The sequence below is a fragment of the Sus scrofa genome, chromosome 2 (assembly GCF_000003025.6).
Source record: "Sus scrofa isolate TJ Tabasco breed Duroc chromosome 2, Sscrofa11.1, whole genome shotgun sequence".
NCBI lineage: Eukaryota > Metazoa > Chordata > Mammalia > Artiodactyla > Suidae > Sus > Sus scrofa.
In genome coordinates, this window is record NC_010444.4 from 81,898,387 (window position 1) to 81,919,195 (window position 20,809).

The window sequence follows — 20,809 nt, forward strand, 5'->3', positions numbered from 1 at the left end:
GGCTAGCGGCACGGGATTCCATAAGCCTGTCTCTCAGAAACAATTAAGAGAAGTGTAACAAAAGGTCGAAAATATCCCTCCCCTTTCAGCCGTGATTCTGGTTCCAGAAATTCAGTTTCTAGAGAAATAATCAGAAGGAAACACAATGTTCTCTGCATGGAGACGTTGGTCACAGGGTTGCTGATATCAGCAAAAATAATGTGGAGACAAGGGCAAAATACAACAGGGGTACATTGCAGCCTATCTCGAGCCTCCTCGTGCAACCCCTCCTCCACCAGTGAGCTACTGGTGTTCACTGGGGCTCCCCACGGGTCAGATCACAGGCCTGTATGTCTCCTCTAGTCTCTCCTTTAACCCTGACAACAGCCTTGGGAAGTGGGTACCAGCAACATTCCCAGTTTACAGATGAAGAACCAGAGGCATGGCGCGGTCAGGTGCCCAAGGACCATCTGTGCCCAGGCAACCCCACATCTACCCAGCTCAGCTATTTCCAGAGCAGTGGTGGGTACAAGTTACCGTCACCAGTAGTGGGTTGTTGAATGGGGGCCCAGTGTCAGGTGTGGAGTGCTGCTCAGGTGCGACGGGATAAGACACTATTTTGAGATCTCTAGGCGTTGCCATGGGTTCTTACCCTTGCTTGTCCTCATTGCCAGTGCTGCCCCCGACTGCTCAGGCAGTAACTGCAGGTGATGTCTTAAGCATCACCCACAGCAGAAACAATGGTGAGAGAGTCCAAGGGCATTTGGTTTTCCAGAACCAGAGGAAGGTGGAAACACCAGGGGGCTGAAGCAGCCGGCAGCCCTATGTGACCTGTTGCAAGAACAAAGGATTCCCACACCAAGGAGTTCGCAACAACCAGCCACACACCCTCCCCTCTCAGTATAAAAGAAGCCTGAATTCTAACTTGGGTAAGATGGTTCTTTGGGACAGTAGTCTACCGTCTTCTCAGTTTTCTGACCTGCTGAAAAAGTCATTATTGCTTGTGCCAACAATTTGTCTCTTGATTTATTGGCTTGTCATGAGGTGAGCAGTCTGAACCTGGACTCAGTAACAGGAGAAGGAGTGAGTGAAGGAATTAGTAGGACACGGCAGCCCCTAAGACAGAGAGCTGCTTAGAATCTTCGTGTGGGGGATCCTCCTGTCGCCGTGGTATCAGGACCACATCTGCCCAGGAGGGACAGACAGGGAGGAGAGAGCATGACTTCAGGGCTTGGGGAAGAGGGCAGCAGGAATGGAGTTCCTCTCTGATGTTCAGTTTTCATGTTCCAGGAGTTCCCGTCGTGGCTCAGTGGTTAACAAATCTGACTAGGGACCATGAGGTTGCAGGCCTTGCTCAGTAGGTTAAGGATCCGGCGCTGCCATGAGCTGTGGTGTAGGTTGCAGACACGGCTCAGATCCCGCATTGCTGTGACTGTGGTGCAGGCCCGCGGCTACGGCTCTGATTAGACCCCTAGCCTGGGAACCTCCATATGCCGAGCGAGCAGCCCTAGAAATGGCAAAAAGACAAAAAAAAAAAAAAAAAAAAAAGAAAAGAAAAGAAAAGAAAAATTCATGTTCCATTTCAATGATAATGAAGCATTTATACATATTCGATGTCTCCCAAATCAGTGTGGAAAGGGGAATTCCTCTGGCCACCAGGGACCACCCTGCCACCCATGTAGAGTGTCTGCCCCCAGAGGTGACAATGCATGTGTGCATTCCTACAATGAGGAAGGCCTGGGTTTCATCCACGAGCCCCTGAACCCCAAAGCTTATAACCCTCCTTGCAAGATGCAGCCTTTCGCATGATTAGATGTGGACAAGCAGAGCCACCTGTCACTTTCTGGCAGTTGGGACAAACTCCTCCCCACCTCCCCGCCCATCTCTGGGCAGGGAAGGAATGGTCCTTACATGCCAGGAGAGCCTCAGCGGCTGTGTGCACCCTAAAATGCCCACTGGGTCTCAGGTACACCCCATGTCCTGTCCTCCAACACCACCACAAACAACTACCATGGGTTTAAAGAACACAGCAGCACCCCCCAGAGAACCCTGTGACTCATGGCTGTTTCTTTAGGAGCAATGGCAGCTTCTATAAGCCTTAACTCTCTTTGATCAAGGAGGAAACCAGGGCTCAGAGAGGCACGGGATCTTCCCAAGGCCACACAGCCAGTCAGGGATAGGGACAGTGAGAAACCCAGGGCCCCCATCTGCCAGGCTGGGGCGCTCCCAGGAACCCTGTCCTGCACCCAGCCTGCCCCTGCACCGGCCAGGGACCCTGCACTCCAAGCTCAGGCCACGACAAGGACATGTTTTACTGCATCTGCCTCCACACTCAGAACGATTCATTAGTATGGAACAAGTTCCTCCCTGCCCTTGCCAGAAGAGTCCTGACACAAACACAGTTGGGGGGGTGGCATAATTTCTCTCTTTGTTGAGCATTTATATATGATTAGTGTTGGAACGGTCCCTGGAGACAGATCCAAGTTCCCCATTTTTAGATAAGGACAGAAGGCTCAGGGTCAGGGTCCAAATGTGAGTGATTCAGTGGCACAGTTGAGACACAAGTCCACCAAGCATGCCCTGGATTTTTCAGCTGTTTGTTTATACACAGGGGCCACAGCAGGGGGGTGGGGGGGGCGGAAGGAGGAGGGAAGGAATGAAGGAAGTGGGGGAGGGAGGAAGGGAGGGAGAGAGGTAGAAGGAAGGAAGGAAAGAAGGAGAAAGAAAAACTACCACTTACAAGCATCTATCTGGGTACTTTGTATAAATTGGTGCTAAGCCTCATCCCAGTCCTTACAGTGAGGTATTTCTAGCCCCATTTTGCAGATGAGTAAGCTGAGGCTCAGAGAGGGCAAGCACCTGCCCAACGTCACAGAGCCAATTCCAGGGCTGGGGCTGGAATTGGCATCCTTTTCTTTCCCCCACACCAGGGGTTGGTAGACCATAGCCTGTGGTCTACCACCTGTTTTGTCGAAATGGTTGGGGAAAAAAATGAATAGAAGAATAACACTTTGTGCCTGGCAAAAATGATATGGAATTCACAATTTGGCGCCCACAAATCAAGGTTGATGGGAAGACAGCCATTCTCATTCATTTATGTATTGTCTCTGCCTGCACTCACCTAGACTGGCAGGATGGAGTAGAGGTGACAGAGAAGCTGGGGGCTGCATATTTGCTCTCTGGCCCTTTGCAGGAGAGGCTTGCTCTGCCCGGCCCTCCACCACGCCCACGCCGTCTCCATGGGTCTGGAAGGTCTGCAGGGCCTCCCTGTGGTTGTGCAGGCTCTTCTCTGCATGCAACCATCAGGGCTGAAACCCAGACTTCCATCCGCTTCACAAGCCATGTGCCCCTGGGGCTGGGACCACTGGAGAAAGGACTTGTTCCTGATTTGTGCACCTAGAGTGGTCACCTTTCTTTCTTCTTCTTCTTCTTTTTTTTTTTTTAATAGGGACGAAGCTACTAGTGTCTGCCCCAAAGGCGGGGCTCCCCTTCCCTCCCATCACAGCCCCTGGAAGGCAGCCCCACAGCAGTTGTCAGCTCTGTGTCCCAAGGAGCCAGAGAGAAGGTGGGGGAAGGGCGGGGAGCAGAGTCTGGGCAAAGCCAGAGGGAGGGAGGGAGGGAGTGAGAGAGGATGACCTGGGTGACGGTGGGGCGCCGGTGGCTTCAAAGGGACAATCAGCAGGAGGGTAAATGAGGGGTTCTCTACCTTTCAAGTGACTCCTGGGGGGGCCGCGATTTATTCTCCTTGACTTTTGAGGCTGTAAAAGGCTTCCCACCTCCTCTCCCTCTGCTCTCCTTCCCCTGACCTCCTCTCCGGGGCTGGGGGTGGGGTCTCACTCCCCAAACTCTCTGAAGAGACAGAAGATGAAAAGGATTAATTCCTTGCTGTAGCCCATCTGCTCTGCCCACGGCCGCTGCGCAGAAGTACGCGCCCGGGTCACCAGCCTCCGCAGGCCTGAGAACAGGCTTTCCAGAGGCCACCCTGGCGGGAGGTAGGGACGTGGGCCACCTGGGGGTCCATGGCATAGCCTCACGTCTAGAGCTCCCAGGCCAGGGCTTAGCCACCACCAAGAGCTGCCCTGAAGCCCAAGCACGTGGCGAAGGAGAAATGGGATCATGGACGGAAGGGATGGAGGGAAGGGAGAGGGGAAAAAACCACAGAACAGAATGGAAGAAAAGGCAGAAAAGAAAGAAAGAACTTCGACGATGTCAGGCTAAGTGGAAAAGCCGGGCACAGGAAACCACGCATTATCTGAAATATCCAGAGCAGGCACATCCACAGCAATGGAAAAGCAGATGGGTGGTTGTCTGGGGAATGCAAGGATGGGGAAGTGATAACTGAAGGCTACAGGGTTTCTTTGGGTGTGATGAACACGTTCTAAAGTTGAATGTGGTGATGGCTACACAACTGAGTGGGCTAAAAACCAGGAAATGGGACACTTGAAACGAGTGAAACGTCCAGTATGTGGCATCTATCGCAATAAGACTGTTATATAAAAAATGAAAGAAAATGATAGAAAAGAGACAAAATGTGAAGAAAGAAAAAGAGGAAGAGGTGGGGACCAAAGAAGGAAAATTCATGTCTGTTACGTCTGAAGAAGCACCTGCCACCTGCCAAGAACTGTGCTAAAGGCCTCCACAGGCACTTAGGGCCTTGCTCCATTTTATTGTCACAAGTCTGCAAAGGAGGTCTGATAATTGCCATAGTATTATAGGTGAGGAAACTGAGCTCAGACTGTCCCGACTCGTTTAGCATCACCCAGCCTCTAACTGGTGAGGGGCCAGGACTCACTGGGCTCCCTAACTTTCACGCTGAGGCAGGAAGAAACCTCAGAAGATTTGTGGTGTGACCCCCAAGGGCAGAGGTGACAAAGCAGCAGCCGGGAGGATTCCAGTGTTGGGGGGCACCTAGACCCCTTGGTCAGGGGTGGGGTGGGGGTTGGGAGGGCTTGGGGGTGGCGGGGCAGGGGTGTGTGTGGCCAGCTGCTCTGGGCGACTCTGCAAAAGAGCACCAGTAAGAGCTCATTATGAAATACTGGAATCAATGTGCCAAAAAGTTAAGTCTATTCAACGGTCCAAATGATTCAAGTAAACTAGTTTGGGCTTCAGAAGGGATAAATCATGCAGAACTTTCTGAGCAACAGTTCCTTTTTTTTTTTCCTCTCTTTTCTAAGGCCGCACCCAGGGCATATGGAGGTTCCCAGGCTAGGGGTACAATGGGAGCCACAGCCACAGGAATGCAGGATCCTAGCTGTGTCTGCAACCTACATCACAGCTCACAGCAACGCTGAAGCCTTAACCCCCTAAACGAGGCCAGGGATTGAACCTGCAAGCTCATGGTTCCTACTCAGATTCGTTTCCACTGTGCCGTGACGGGAACTCAACAGCTCTTTCTTAAGAAGCCTATGTACCTCAGTCATTAAATTTTTTACTCCCTCTGCCATTGGAAACTGGACTTGGAGCAGAAGAGAAAGCCAGCCTCCCTCCCCTGGGGCCCCCCATCCTTGGCCAAACGAGGACACTGCCTGCAGATGTCAGGAAGATTGTCGGAACTCTCTGGATTCCTACAGCACCTCAAGGATCCTGTCACGTTTCCTGGGGCTGGGGAGAGGGTGGGGCTCTTTCCACCCGCCCTGATGCTGTGATTCAGAGCAGGTGGGTGGGTGGATTCCCCTGCGAGGCCCGCTGCTGACACCACTATTTGAAGGGAGGCCATGGTGTGACGTCAAAGTGAGAAAAGGGGAAGCAGCAATTTCTGAGCTCCCACTGAGCCCCGGAACTTCCCTCCTTGAGAATTGGTTCCCTGATCTCTAGAGCAGGGATGGTATGAGTCAATTCTTGGGGCTCTTGGGGACCTAGAATGAGATATTCATTTATCAATTCATTCTTCATTCACTTGTGCAGTCAACAGGTGTTACTGGACCTCCGGAACCAGGCACAGTGCTAGGTATTAGGGACACAGTGGTGACCAACACCTAGATGTGGGCTTACAGTCGAGGGGAGCAGACCGTGCACAGAGGGGTAAGAAGGAGGGGGTGTGGGGTGGGACAAGGCTTAGGGACAGGATCCAGGGGCCCAGAGGAGGAGTTAGGGAGTATAGGCGGGGCAGGGCCAGCCCTGTTGGTCCCGATGAGAACTCTGTGTTGGATGCCAAGAGCAGGGGCAGAGGGAAGTCCATTCTCATCTGGCAAAGCCCATTCCCTTTTGTGTGGCCGCAGGAGGAAGGAGGGCAGGTAGGAGAGGCCCAGCAAGGGGACTGTGAGGGGCAGGGGCACCCGTGGGTCCTTGCCTGACTTTGGACCTCTTCTCCCCAGGGCTTTGTGAACTGGAGACTGGCACTTGTCATCTGCCTCTGCAGGGATTGAATCGGGAGCCACTGCAGCTGCAGACCCCCAGCACCCCCTGAAAGGAGCTCAGAGTGGGGAGCAAGAGTGAGGCACTCTGTGCGCTGGGAAAACTGGCAGGACAGGTCTTCAGATGGGTAGATGTTGCCAGGAGAAGATTGGATGAGCCCAATTCTTGCCCTTTCTCATATCTAGAAAAGCACTAAAACCCTCCATGGTGACATCTGCTCCATGTGATGAGTAGTAACCTTTACGAGACCAGCAGTGACCTTCTCTCAAATGTGGGCATGGCTGTGTGGGGCTCCCCCTTCACCCAAATCACATCTACACTGGCACTCTCCTCCTACCTCTTTGGAGCCGTATTTCAGAGCTCTCTGAAAGGCTGCCTCCCAGGCTATAGTCCTCACTTTGCCCCAAATAACTCTCAGCTTTTAGGTTGTGCCTTTTTTTTTTTTTTTTTTTTTTCGGCTTCCTTGAGCTCTGATTCCAACCTGCAGGCCTTGGGGGGTAGCAGAGCGGCAGGCCTGGGGTCTCTGCAGAAAAGAAGGTACCCTACCCTAAGAGACTCTTCCTCCAGGTGCCCAGGAGTCTTAGCTCCCTGCCTTGGGCAAGTTGAGGGTATAGAAAAGGACCCCAGAGCCCTGGGCAGGAGTCCAGAGATCCAGGGGTCTACTCCCAGCCCCTCCCCAGCTCTCTCTGGGCCTCAAGAGAGGTCACTTGCCTCCCTGGGTCTTAGTTTCCCCATCCGCTGTCTATGGGACTAGCACTGAGTCTGGGTTAAATTCAAGTCTAGGCAGCATCTTAGCATGGAAAGAGCCTGGTTTTGGGGTCAGTCAGCTAGGGCTGGACTCCTAGCTCTGCCTCAGGTAAGGCCACCCTGTGGTCCAGTGTGGGCTAGTTTGCTCCCAGAAGCCTGCTACTACTGGCTGGGGACCCACATTTTGAAAATCACTGAGCTGAAATAACATCGCTCTGCAAAGATGGCCTTTGCTCAGCTCAGTGCTTCCCCCTCAACAGTGGAGCAAATTCTTGGTGAATGTTTGTGAATGAGCGGACTCGGAGTGGTTGGTCTTGTGGGGGCAGAACGGGCTGGAGGCTGGGTGTGGGCCTGGGGATGGTGTCAGGAGGGGACAGGGACCAATGGTGGAGGACCTCTAAGGCCAGGCCAGGGAGCTGGGACTTGTGGTCACTGAACCTGGCCCCCAGAAGCCACGTCCCATGGCTGGAACCTGAGAATGTGACCTCAGATGGCAAAAAGGACTTCGTGGATGTGATTAAGTGAGGCAGTTTGGGATGGGGAGGGTATCCCGGATTATCCTGGCGGACCCTAGACATCATCACAAGGACCCTTATTATAAGAGGGCTATTTAGTGACAGAAGAGGGGAAGGAAAGGTGACCGTGGAGGCAGGAGGTCAGGGTGATGGGAGGAAGGGGCCATGAGCCAAGTTATGTGAGTGACCCCCAGAAGGTGGCCGAGGCAAGCAAGTGGATTCCCCTCTGAAGCCTCCAGAAGGAACTAGCCCTGCTAACACTTTGATCTCAGACTCTTGATCGAAAACTCTTGTTTTCCATCACCAAGTTCATGGTCATTTGTTGCAGCAGCCCTAACCTGGGAACTAATGCAGGCTTGTATCTAGTGGAGGTTACTGAGCAGAGTCAGGGGAGCGGACGGGGTGAAGCTGGGGGCTTGGGATCAGCAAAGGGGAGAGGAGATGAGGGGCAGCCTGAAGGTGGCCGATCAGGGTCAGGAAAGGGGAGACAGAGCATCCTGCCGGGGAGGCTACTGATTGGCCTCAGGGAAGAGAGGACCACTCGGCTCAGCCAGCCGCTCGCTCCTGAAATCTCACCTTCGCTGGCTGTTCCTGACCCCCCCACCTCCACCTCTGCCATCACCAACTAGGGCAGGTAGGATCAGTCCCTTGGAATTCTCAGCTCAGGCAGGCACCTCCAGCCCCTTGGTAGTGATAAGGGCTCTAGGTCAGGTCAGTGCTGGTTTCTGACCCCAGATGGGGAACAGGAAGGACACTCTATCGTCATAATGGAAGCCACCTCATGGAGGGCCACACAAGTCCCCGATCGCCCTGGCAGCTTCCCTGAGAAAATTAACCTCTGGCTGTTCCTGGTTTCCTGAACCCCCATTTCCCCAAAGTACGAGGCCCTCCAGCTGGTTCCCCCTCCTCCTCTGCTGGACCCTTCTGCTCTGCAGCTGCTATCTGACCCAGGCAAGCACAGCCTCCCAGCTGGCCTTGGTGGCCAGCGTGGCTGTGATGATCAGAAAAGGAGGTGGATGCTGATTGCAACCCAGAGGATGTCAGTAATGGGGGCTGCGCTTTCTGTTTCTGCTCAGACCTTGGCTTGGGCTGTGTTGCTAGCTTGTGTCCCTTTAACAACTTAACTTCTCAGAGCCTCAGTTTCCCCATCTGTAAAATGGAAACTATACAAGCATCTCCTTCACAGCATTGTGCAGATGATGAGACAAGGCCATGGGTCTAAAGGGTCCAGCACCACCCTGGAGGAATGGGCCTTTCCATCTGCATTTTAGGTTCAGCTCTGAGGTCTGCTCCCAGGGATGGGCTCTCTGGGTCATGCGCTGACTCCTGTGGGTGCCCTGCGCACTGGTTTCAATCCTTGGCACCTGCTGCATGGAACCACTATTAGTCTGTCACCATAAGCTATCACAGGTGACAAGGGTGGTGGCCTTCAGTGGGGAGCTTGGTTTATTTCCCTTTGTACGCTAGCACCTGGCACAGATGGGTTTAAGACTGGGATAAGAAGGATGAATACATAGAAACAGTGGCCAACATAAAACTGGCTGTTCAATGAGGCGTGAGTGTTCAGTGAGGATTAGCCGTTGCTGGTGAACACCTACTGGGTGTCTCCCTAAGGATTCAAGGTAAAGGCAGCCTGTTAACCAGGTCACACAAGTAAGAGCAGTAGGAAGTGGTATGATGCTCGACTAAATTGCGCCCATTGCCTTCTCTAGAATCCACACCCCATGCTTTGTCCTTTGTTTGCTCTGTGAACTAAATTAGCTTTATATTGGAGGCCACTTCCTGAGTGAGGCAGGAAGGACAGAGTCAACTGATCTATCAGGGCCAGACTGGAAGCGTCCCGATCTGCATTTTGGAGAGATGCCTTTAAGATGGCTTGGGGGATGGATTTGAGAGGGAGGCTGGGAGGAAGCAGGATGCAGGAGCAATGAGGCTTGCTCTAAAGGATAGCAGTGGATGGGTGGAGGGCCTGAGACCCAAGTCTCTACGCTGGCCACTGCAAGGACCAGAGAGACACGAGGCCCAGGGGTCCAACTGGACAGTTTTGCCCCCACCACCACCACCACCACCACAACACTCCACAGGGACCAGCATCCAGAGGGTGTGGGTGTGCAGTGTCCCCCCAAGCTTTTCTCAAGTCCGATGCTCGATGCTCAAGAGCAGATGAGTATCCACTGGGGGTGGTAGAACCTATCCGCACCCCTGAACTCATGTGTGCTTCAGAGGACGAGGGGGTGCCCAGGGCAGGCTGCCTGAGGACAGACCCTACACTCTATGAAATGAGCAAACCAAGGCCCAAGAGGGGAAGAGACTCGCTCAAGCCACAAAATGAGGAAGGCAGAGCTGAGACCGGGACTGTGTAGCTGACTTTCCATACCTGTTCATCGCAATAGATGCCCCAAATGTCATTTCTACAAACCTGGCCCTCAGCACAGTTCCAGGCATGTGGTGGAAAGTTGACAAATGTTTGTGAATGAATGAATGAATGAATGGATGGATGGATGGATGAATGAATGGATGGATGAATGGGTCAGGCATATAGACCAGCATTCTAGGGGACAAAGGCATGGTCTGTGGAAAGAGAAACGAAGTGACATTTATTGAGCCCTTGTGTGTGGTCTACCAGCATCCTGTTACCAACGCCTTTCAACAGTGAGGGCTTGCTCAGACCTATAAATTTTCTCTCCATGTGTGAGCTTTCTTGGGCCAATTATGTCTTTGGTGATAATTCCCCTTAATCTCTTGCATTAGCGTTGTCACCAGTGAATTGATCTCAGTTTCACTCTGATTCTGTTATCTTTTCAGCCTGGATACCATATGGGGGTGGGATCCTGGGACATCCTCTCTCTTGCATCTCCTGCATCCTGGGCATCCAATGGTCTCTGAGCCTAATATATATATATATTTTTATAGCCTCCTAGATTTTGCTCTCTTCTCTTCTCTTCTCTCATGGACGAGTGCCACACCTCCCTTCACTGATGTCCCCATCTCATCTTTCTGGTCCACGTCTTAGGGGGCAACCAGAGCCCTCTTTCCAAAGCACAGAGCTGTCTGGGTTACCCCCATCCTTGTTCTAATCCTTCTTTCTCCTCCTAAGACCCATAGTACAATGGCCGAGCCTGGCTTTCAAGGCTCTGCCTTCCCAACCCGGCCAGCCCTCTTTCTTCTCCCACTTGAGCACCTCCAAAGGAAGAGCTGATGGGTAACAGGTGCTCATTGACTTGGGCCCAGAGCAGGGTTGCTGATTTAACCTGTACGAGGCAGCATTAGTGTGTGGCCCCTTGAGGGCTGTCCTGGAGGCTTTTAGCGAACATTTAATGACCACTAACTAAGTGGCAGTGTTGGGCCTCAAACTTAAGACTCCCAACTGCTAGAACAAGGTAACTAGAAAAAAAGGGCCCCCGCCAGTTCTGGAGTTGGGGCACTCTATCCAGATCCCAGCTATGTGGCTTTGGCCAAATTCTCTGAGTTTTGACTTGTTCTTTTAAAACAGAGGTACAAAGGCCTACCTCAGGGGGCGTTTGGGAGGCCGGAACAACATGTGATTTGCAAAGTGCTCACGAAGAGTTCCCAGCACCAAACGTCCAAACCAGCACCTCATGAACAGCTGTGACCATGGGTCCCCTCCCCATGCCCCATCCCGCACACAAACCACAGGGCAGTTACCTGTCTGTGGCTTCCTGGGCGGCGGCGACCTCGGCGCCACTCCACACCTGGAGCCTCAGGGGCCTCTCTTCCTGCCACCTGGTTTCTTGGCTTTGATTCCTCATCAGCTGAGAGCTGTTGGACCTCAGAGGAGTTCTGTGGGCATTGTGGCTGGTGGGGCTGCAGCGGAAGAGCTGCTGGTACGCCGTGCGGAAGTCTCTGTTGAGAGCGGCGTACAGGATGGGGTTCAGTGCCGAGTTGGCATAGCCCAGCCATAGAACGATGGCTTCGACAGTCTCGTCGACAGCTTCATCCCCTTTCAGCCCACGGTAAACAAACACAGAGAAGTAGGGGAACCAGCAGATGATGAAGGCCCCCATCACAGCGGCCAGAGTCACTGTGGCTTTGTGCTCCCTGATGGTGGCTGCCCGCCAGGAGCTGATGTTATGGATCCTCTTGGCCTGATCCCGGGCAATCTTGAAGATGCGGTAGTAGGTGATGCACATGACCAGCAGAGGCAGGTAGAAGGTGACCAGCCCGTCCACCAGGCCGTACACCAAGTTGACCTGAACTTTGCACTTGGAGATGGTGTGATTGACCCCGCTGGGATCCATCCTGCTGCTGTTCCATTCCAGGTGGATAGACAAGAAGGACAGGGTGATGGAAATGACCCAAATTAAGACCAGGGAGATGGCGACCCGGGCAGGAGTGATCAGCACAGGGTAGCGCAGCGGGTCCGTGACCGCGCAGTACCGGTCGAGGCTGATCATGAAGAGGTTGAGGATGGAGGCCGTGCAAAGCATGACATCCAGGCTGGTATAGATATTGCAGAAGACCTTGCCGAAGCTCCACCTGCAAGACAGCTGGTAGAAGGCCGAGAAGGGCAGCACCAGGAGGCCGAGGAGCAGGTCAGTGACAGCCAAGGACACGATGAAGCAGTTGGTCAGACTGCGGAGCCGGCGGTTCAAGCCCACCGCCAGGCAGACCACCACATTGCCAGCGATGGTGATGAAGATAAGGAGGATGAGGATCAAGCTGACAGTGACCTTGAATGCAAGAGGGTCCAGACAAGAGGAAGAGGCTGTGCTGTTGGATGCCATCCTGGGACCCTATGGCTCCTTCCTTTGCCCAAGGCCCCTCGATGATTCTCTTCCTGCTCTCCAGTGTGTCAGTGAGGTCAACCTCTGGGCTCCAGGCTCCCGGGCAGAGCCAAAGAAGTGTCCAAATCTGGGGAGTCTGCAGTGATCGACCCGGTGCTATTTTCCTAGAAATAAATAAAGCCGTTTCCTAGGAGGCGTCGGGCATGAGTTTGAATAAAAATGAGGGACAGCGAGTCCTCGAAGTGAGGTTCCTGGTTCAAACCCCTTCTTCAAACAGCCTCCTGCAGAGCCGGTTTCCTCCCAGGGCGGGGCAGATTTCCACTCTCCAGTTTGGGCGTGGAGACTGAGGCACTGGGGCAGGAGTCTGGAGGTGGCTTTGGTTTTCTGTGGGAGGCATCAGGTGGAAACATGGCTGCAGCCTTTTCCATAGCAGGCGGCTGCTCCCATCCACAACGTGATGGGGGTCAATTACTACGGCCTCTCCATCTGCGGTCCACGGGAGAGCATGGGCTGAAAAGGCAAAGGCTGAGTGTTGACCCTGTTGAAACCAGACCGAGAGGGTGACCCGATTCAAGATGGACCCTTCTAGGAGTTCCCGTCGTGGCTCAGTGGTTAGTGAACCCAACTAGCATCCATGAGGACTTGGGTTCAATCCCTGGCCTCACTCAGCGGGTTTAGCATCTGGCATTGCCGTGAGCTGTGGTGTAGGTCACAGACGTGGCTCGGATCCTGTATTGCTGTGTCTATGGCATAGGCCGGCACCTACAGCTCTGATTGGACCCCTAGCCTGGGAACCTCCATATGCCGTGGGTACCGCCCTAAAAAGACAAAAAGACAAAAAAAAAAAAAAAAAAAAAAAAGAAAGAAAAGAAAAAAAGAAGATGGACCCTTCTAGACCTTGACTCCCACCTTCCGATGCCAGGAAGCACAGGGCCAGTCTTGTACCTCCCCTCAGAAGGGACTGAGGCCATCAGGATGCATAGTGGGAGGAGGAATCGGGGCAGGATGCAAGGGGGCTGGACCACCAGGTCACCACGTGAGATACCATGGGAGGGGGCGGGGCTAGGGTTGTTTATACTGGGGAAAGAAAGATCTAGACACAGACTCTAAGCTCCATGAGGACAGGGGCTGCCTCTCTTGGCTCACTGCTGGTTCTCAGTGCCTGGTTCCACGGGCAGGCATTAAGCATCTGATGAAGAGACAATGAAAGGAATGAAAAAACAAGCAAACGTAAAACACGGACTCTTGACAAAGTGCCGAGAACAGTGCTCTACAGTCTTGTTTTACAAAATCCCATCAAACTCAAAACCAGGAGCCCGGCAAGCTTTTTCAGGAAAGGGCCAGGTAGCAACTATTTTCCCCTCTGCCTCCCGCACGGTCTCTGTTATAATTACTCAACTCCAGGCGACATGCACGTGACTGAAAGTGGCTGTGCTCCCAGAAGACTTTACTAAGGACACTGAAATGTGAATTCCACCTCATTTTCACGTGTTGCCAAATAGTATTCTTCTTGTGATTTTTCTCCCCCCCTCAAACTCTTTAAAGCCATTTCTGGGCTAAAAACGTAAAAGCTATTCTTAAGCTGCACAAAACCAGGGAGAGGACCAGATTTAGTCTGCTGTGGTAGTATGCCAACTTCAGCCCCACCCCACACCTGCTTGAAACATCTCTCTAAACCTCACTTTCCAGGTCAGCTGGTACAGAACTCAGTCTTTCTCATGCATAACAGTCCGCTGGGTGGTGGCTGTGGTTTATTTATTAGCACCGCATCACGGTATTTCAGTGGTTTCTAGTTCCTTCCCTCCTTCTTCCCTCCCTCCCTCCCTCCCTCTCTTCTCTCCTTCCTCTCTTTTCAGCTCCTGTCCCATTGCAAACATCACTTCAACATAGTGGCTGAACACATGATGCTTCTCAGGTGAAATTCCCTCCTAGCACTGATTTTCTGTGATTCCATTTGATACCAAACAAGCTCAGGCCCTGCTTGATTCCTGGACCCTTTCTCTTAAGTGGATCCTGATTTTCCAGAGAGCAGCCAGCAAGTCAGTCTCCTGGGATGTAGGAGTGTGCAGAAAATCAAGTCGACAGCGGAACCCCTCTCAGAAACAAGCTCATCAGTGTGTGACAGAAATTAAGCCTCTCCCAGGCTCTTGCCTAGAGCGGTTTGGCAACCTGAATATAAGAAGCATCATTTAATCATAACCACTGTGTTGGTGCCGGGATCACGGCTCCTGGTCACCTTCTGCCTCTCCAGCTGGCTCAGCCACCTAGCCTAGTGGGCTGGGCCCCTGGGTGTTATTTTTAGAAGATCTTTTCATGACATAAATAGCCTAAACAGCATGGCTCTTGACGCCACACTTAATTAACTTTGGAGGGGGTAGCAGCAAGAGTGATTTTTTTTTTTTTTTGAGAAACCCTATTTCTGATCAAAATTTTCTCTGACTTTCCTTAACAGCCAGGATGAGGTATTTTTTTTTTAATTTTATTTTATTTGTCTTTTTTTTTTTTTTGCTATTTCTTTGGGCCGCTCCCGCGGCATATGGAGGTTCCCAGGCTAGGGGTCCAATTGGAGCTGTAGCCACCAGCCTACGCCAGAGCCACAGCAACGCAGGATCCGAGCCGCGTCTGCAACCTACACCACAGCTCACGGCAACGCCGGATCGTTAACCCACTGAGCAAGGGCAGGGACCGAACCCGCAACCTCATGGTTCCTAGTCGGATTCGTTAACCACTGCGCCACGACGGGAACTCCAGGATGAGGTATTTTGAACTGACATTTTAGTTAATGTTGGGAGGTTTTCAAATCTAAATAAACCAGTCTCTCATATAATTAAAAATGAACTCCTCTCTTTCTCCTCTCCCTCCCTCCCTCTGTTCTTTTCAGCCAATATGCCTTTCAGAATTTACAATGTGCCAAATGCTGTTCCAGGTGCTGGAGGGACAAAGATGAACAGAACAGCAGTGGTTCCCCTTTTCATGGAGTTTCAAAGAAGAACCACTTCTGTCCATTGTTCTTCTGTTTTATAGCCTGGGTCCCAGAAATCTCCAGTGACGTTTTGTGAAATCAGGAACTTTTGTGTGGAGCTCAGTCCATCTTGTAACTTGTGGGGAGAATGAAGAAACTTCCAGGAACCTAGGCTGTGGCAATACAACCAGCATCATGAGAAGACCCATGGAGAAGGACATCAGCAGGTTGGCAAGCAGCAAACAATGGCAGGCAGCCTGAGTGTCCATCAGCAAGGGAGTGGTTCAACCAGCGATGGCACACTTGTATTGCAGGGGAGTTCTGAGCAAGGTGAGTTCAGGCATATTAGATGAAATATCATCTCATCCTCACAACCATCCCACGTGAGGGGAATCACTGTCTCTATTGAATGGTTGAGGAGAAGTCAAGTGATGCCATGCCCCTGCACAGTGGCCAGAGAGAACTGGATCCCAACTCAGTTCACATTCCTCCAGCCTGCCTTAAGGCCTGTGCTTGCACCAGTCTGCAGCTTGCCCTTCTAAGTGGATCTCCCCAAACAGCCCTGTAATTGTCCCCCAACTTGGCCACTGGGGCAACTGGGACTTCATCCAAATGCAGGGCGCCTTCTCCCTCCCGCCTTCACCTTTGCTGTCTCCTTCACCTGGAGTCCCGCCCTTCCCTGTTTTTCCCTCAGTCTCTCCCGTTCCAAACACAAGTTTCCCTGTGATCCAAAAGGAGAGCATGCCTTTGAAACCTTTCCAAAGCCAAAATGGCATCAAGCAAAGAAGAGGTTATCTTAGGACATATTGTGCTAAAAATAAATCAAGATAGAGCACAGATGCTCAGACAAGGTTCAGAGCAATGGAGGCTGGATGCCGAGATGCTGAGTGTGGTTCCTGGGGAAGAAGCTTGGTGGTGCCATCCTAGCCTTGGGTGCAGGCTGCCTCTGTAATGGCTTGCCGAAAAACAAACTGGAACGCTGTTTTCGCTTTTCAGCTTTTTTCGTAAAAGTGAAAATTCTCTTTGGATTTCTTTCGGTTAGCAAAAAACAGGTACTGATGTAGGTTGTGAAAGAGAAGTGGGGTAAAGGAAACTTTTGAAAACTGGCTTGCCTGTGGGTCCGTCTCCCTGAAGACTTCCTGAGTGCCTGCAGGCAGGGGCGCCCACCCCCGCGCTTTGGACTGAATCACTGTTGACACCTTGCGTTGTTAGTGTGGTTCTGTGTCTGTTCTCCAGTAGGGCCTGCATCTGGACCACCTCCCTCCACTTTGCATCCATCCATCCTTCCATCCATCCATCCATCCATCCATCCATCCATCCATCCATACAGTAAATACTTCCCGTTGCCTATATAAGGGAGAGGTCCATGGTACACAGAATGAGTGTGTGCATGTAAGTGTGTATGTGTGCGTATGCGGCTTCCCAACTTTGGAAACCTAAAGGCCCTTAGCTTGGCATTTGATGGGTCTAGTTAGTACATCTGAATGGATATGTGAGAATGGGCCAATTTCCCCCAGCATTTTATAGTGAAACATTTCAATCACACACAAAATGTTGAGAAAACACTACAGTGTACATTAGATCTTGTCCCACTGTCCATGTAGATGAAATAATTGTCTGGTCGACCTCTCCCTCCCTCCCTCCCTCTCTCTCTGTATATGTGTACATGTGAAAATTATGTGGAATTCATTAAAATAGGCTTCAGCCACTTCCTCTCCCCTTCCCACAGGCTGACCACAGATGTTGCAGTTGTACGAGTCACACTGCTTCTGCTTCCATCATCTCATCTTTGCTTGAAGATCTTCTGCAAAGGTACTTTCTGGAGAATTTGCTCATGGGTGGCTGTGTCCCTCACTGATGCCCTGGGCCGGCTTCTGACCGTTACTGATGGTTACCATCTAGCAAATGCGGCCGTAGGAAAAAGCAGGGTCCAGCTCAGAGTCTGACTCATCACATCAGGTGCCTCTGGGAGGCCACCCTGGCCAATTAGCCCTTGAGAGCAGCCACGGCTGAGTGTGTTAAGTGCCATCAGTGTGCTCACAGTCATGTGTTAAGTCCATTGTGCTGGGCTCTGGGTGGGGATACCTGCTTTGATCACCTCCTATTACCGGCCTTGGTTGTCTCTAAGTGTAGCTAGATCTTCGCCGTGGCATTCAAGGTTCTTCCGTCTTTTCTCTCCAGACCTAGCTCCTGCCTGCTTAGTGCCCTTTAGTTAGACAACACTTTGAGAAACAGCTCTGGTGGCTTTTAATTCCTCCTACTTTGGAAAGTCCTAGGCCCATTCTGACTCTGTGCCTTTGCACAGGCTGTTCCTGCTGCCTGGAATGCCCCTCCTCCCTTCCAGGCCTGCTGAGCTCTTGCTCTTCCTTAAAGACCTAGCTTCCTCTATCACCTCCTCCAGGAAGTCCTCCGGGGGTCCTTACTCCATTCTCTTTCACTCCACCTCCCATTCATACTCACTTCTGACAGAGCCTTGTGATTTCTGGGGGGTGCACAGTGGGTAGAATTCTGCGTTTTCAGGGCCCTAGGAAAATTCTCCTCCGAGCGTGGTCCTTGGTGATTTCCCCATTTGAGTTGTGGTGGGTAGAACCTGGGATTCCATTTCCTGTCTCAAGCCTCCCCTGTGGCAGCAAAGAAAATGGAGGCTTGAGGGGTTGTGGGTCAGCCCACCAGCAGAGGTACAGCCCAGGGACAACCCCGGTCTGCCTGATACCCTAACTCCCTTCTCACTGCTCCTCACCCACAAAATCCCAGAAGAGAGGCCACGGGTGGTGTGTTCTGCCTGCCAACAGAGGGACAAGGCTATCTAGAAGAGCCACCCATCTAGAGGCTGGGGTCTCCTCTCATCAAATTTGATCAAACCAAGTCAACACTTTTTTTTTTGCCCTTTTCCTTTGGAAATGAAACGAAGCTCCCCTTGTGCGGTTTGCGTACCTAAGTCCCAGGCAGTCACTCAGGGAACCAGCAATTTGGAGGAATCAGTTGGGGGAGTTAGTGCTCAGGGTTTTGTACTTGGCCTGGAGGAGGAATCTGATTTTCCAGGCCATCAATTACAATAGGAAAAGAAAAGCATATTTGGCAGGCAACCACTGTGTGCTAGGCACCTTCTAGGGAAGACAGTTTGAGCCTGTGGAGTGGGTAGTAAGGATCCTTATTCTGCAAAAATTGACCCTCAGAGAAGTGAAGGGAGCCGTGGGGGCTGAAAGGCAAGGACTTTAACTTTGGATGAATCTGGGTTTTAATCCCAAAGCTGTCATTTAATAGCTTTGTGACCTTGGGCACGTGACTGCGGCCTCTCCGAGCCTTGGTATTCGCCTTTGTAAAATAGGGATACTAGTATGTCATTCTTCACTTTGCAGAGGTGAAAATGCAGAGAGTAAAGGCCTATAAAAAACTTAGTGCCGGAGTTCCCGTCATCGTGGCACAGCTGAAACGAATCGACTAGGAACCATGCGGTTGTGGATTCAATCCCTGGCCTCGCTCAGTGGGCTAAGGATCTGACGTTGCCTGTGAGCTGTGGTGTAGGTCGCAGACACGGCTCAGATCTGGTGTTGCTGTGGCTCTGTTGTAGGCTGGCGGCTACAGCTCTGATTAGACCCCTAGCCTGGGAACCTCCACATGCCTCGGGTGCAGCCCTAAAAAGCAAAAAAAGCAAACAAACAAACAACTACAAAAACCACTTAATGCCTGGCACATGGCAGATGACAGTATATATAATAATAGTACAGGGTTATTATTTCATAATAACAAAAAATTTATTTTTTACTATTGTCTAAAGCCAGACAGCCAGGAAATAGCATTCATGTATACTTCAAATATCTACTGAGCGCTTTCCCGGGGCAGACACTGTGCTGTTATAGACACAGCAGACACATCTTGGACAGCATGGTGGGTGGCAGCGGGACATGAAGTAACTTATGGCAGAGCTGCTGATTTAATTGCAGTGTGTTAACAGTTATATAAAGGGGTTAACAGTTATATAGAGAGCCACAGGAATATATAGTGGGGGGACCTGACCTGGTGTGGGGGATACTGAGTTGAGATCTGTATAGAAAGAAAAAAGCTAACTCACTGACAATGCGGAACAAGCAGATTCCAGAGAGAGGGAACAAACAGATTCTAGACAGAGGGAACAGCCTCTATAAAAACTTGAAAGCAGGAGTTCCCACTGTGGTGCAACAGGATCACCTGTGTCTTGGGAGTGCTGGGATGCAGGTTCGATCCCTGGCCTGGCACAGTGGGTTAAGGATCTGACGTTGCCACAGCTGTGGCTTAGGTTGTGACTGCAGCTCAGATCTGATCCCTGGCCTGGGAACTCCACATGCCACAAGTTGGCCAAAACTGAAACAAACAAACAAAAACTTGGAGGCAGAAAGATGGCGGATTTTAACCAAAAAGCTTTGGGAAACCTCGGGGGGCATGTGAGCGGAAGGAAGGGTGACAGAACTGGAAGGTTCCGGGCCCAGCTGTCCGGTTGGGACAACAGGGGTGGGGGCGTGGCAGCTGGGGTTAGGCCTAGCTGGGCCCTGCAGACTGTGTGTGTCCAGTTATCACTGCGGGTAATAAGATGCTGATGTCCCGGGGTCCCCGGGCAGGCAGTTTCTCATCTTTAGGGGCTGTAATTTCTCAGAACATCCCCCCACCTCTGTAATTGGCCATCTCAAGTGTTCTGGGTACCTGGTGCTGAGAGCCTCAGAGAGCGGTCTCAGCATTAGCCATCAGCCCCTCAGGAGCCCTGCCCCTGTCAGGAGTTCCAAAGGGGCCCAAGAAGTGGGAGTCACCTTGCACGGTGACTCATTCTTTAAGGAGGGAGGATGAAGCTCTGCAAGACCTAGAGTGGCTGCAGCATATGGGGTGCTGAGCAGTGTAACTGAGGCACAGACGGCAGGAACTGAAATGATCTCTGGCCTTCCCAGGGGCCCTTTATTCCCACTGACAGAGGCCACCAGGCCGAGGTGCAGCTCCACTGCAGAAAGGCTGACAGCCATTTGGGGCTCCTTCCTCCTTTCACCCAGAAGCCTAACTAGGGGGCAGGGGCCAGGAAACTAACCGAAAGGACAAGGCAGGTCACGCCCCTGGAAGTACAGACGCAGCCCAGCAATGAGCAGCACGTGCCATGGTGGGGCGGGGTGGCAGGGGGGCAGCGAGAGGCTGTGGGCACTGGGAGGAATGAAATTTGATGCTGTGGGTAGTGGCAAGTGACAGCTGCGTGTGTGTGTGTTTGTGTGTGGATGTGCAGAAGGCAACATTTTATCAGGCCTGGAAAACCCCATGCATGTTAAAAACACTCAGACTCCTGAGCCAGCAGTAGCACTTCTCAGAATTCATCACATGACCTGGAAATGGTGTAAAAGTGCCTGTGACAGTATGCAAGGCAGTCATCAAAAGGACTATTGCACTCACTTGTTGTATTTTTTGGATTCCACATACAAGTGATTTCATACAGTGTTTGTCTTTCTCAATCTAGCTTATTTCACTTGGCATAATGCCAAGTCAATCCATGCTGT

At 51.8% G+C, this 20,809-nt stretch overlaps 1 protein-coding gene across 4 annotated transcripts in view; it reads right to left on the reverse strand.

The window, feature by feature from the left end:
- The window catches only part of HRH2 (histamine receptor H2), a 48,795-nt gene that overhangs the window by 14,717 nt on the left and 13,269 nt on the right, over window positions 1-20,809 (reverse strand). The window contains exons 2-3 of one of the 4 annotated variants that reach the window (XR_001303215.2): window positions 11,262-12,850; window positions 3,686-3,828 (exon numbers count right to left, since the gene is read on the reverse strand). Coding sequence is in view for 3 of the 4 variants with exons in the window: in XM_003354192.4 (XP_003354240.1) it covers window positions 11,258-12,340 (1,083 nt within the window). In the remaining variant the exon portion in view is untranslated. Of the gene's footprint in view, window positions 1-3,685; window positions 3,829-11,257; window positions 12,879-20,809 lie in introns of those variants that run through there. The other 3 variants (XM_005654980.3, XM_013987557.2, XM_003354192.4) reach the window with 3 other exon arrangements.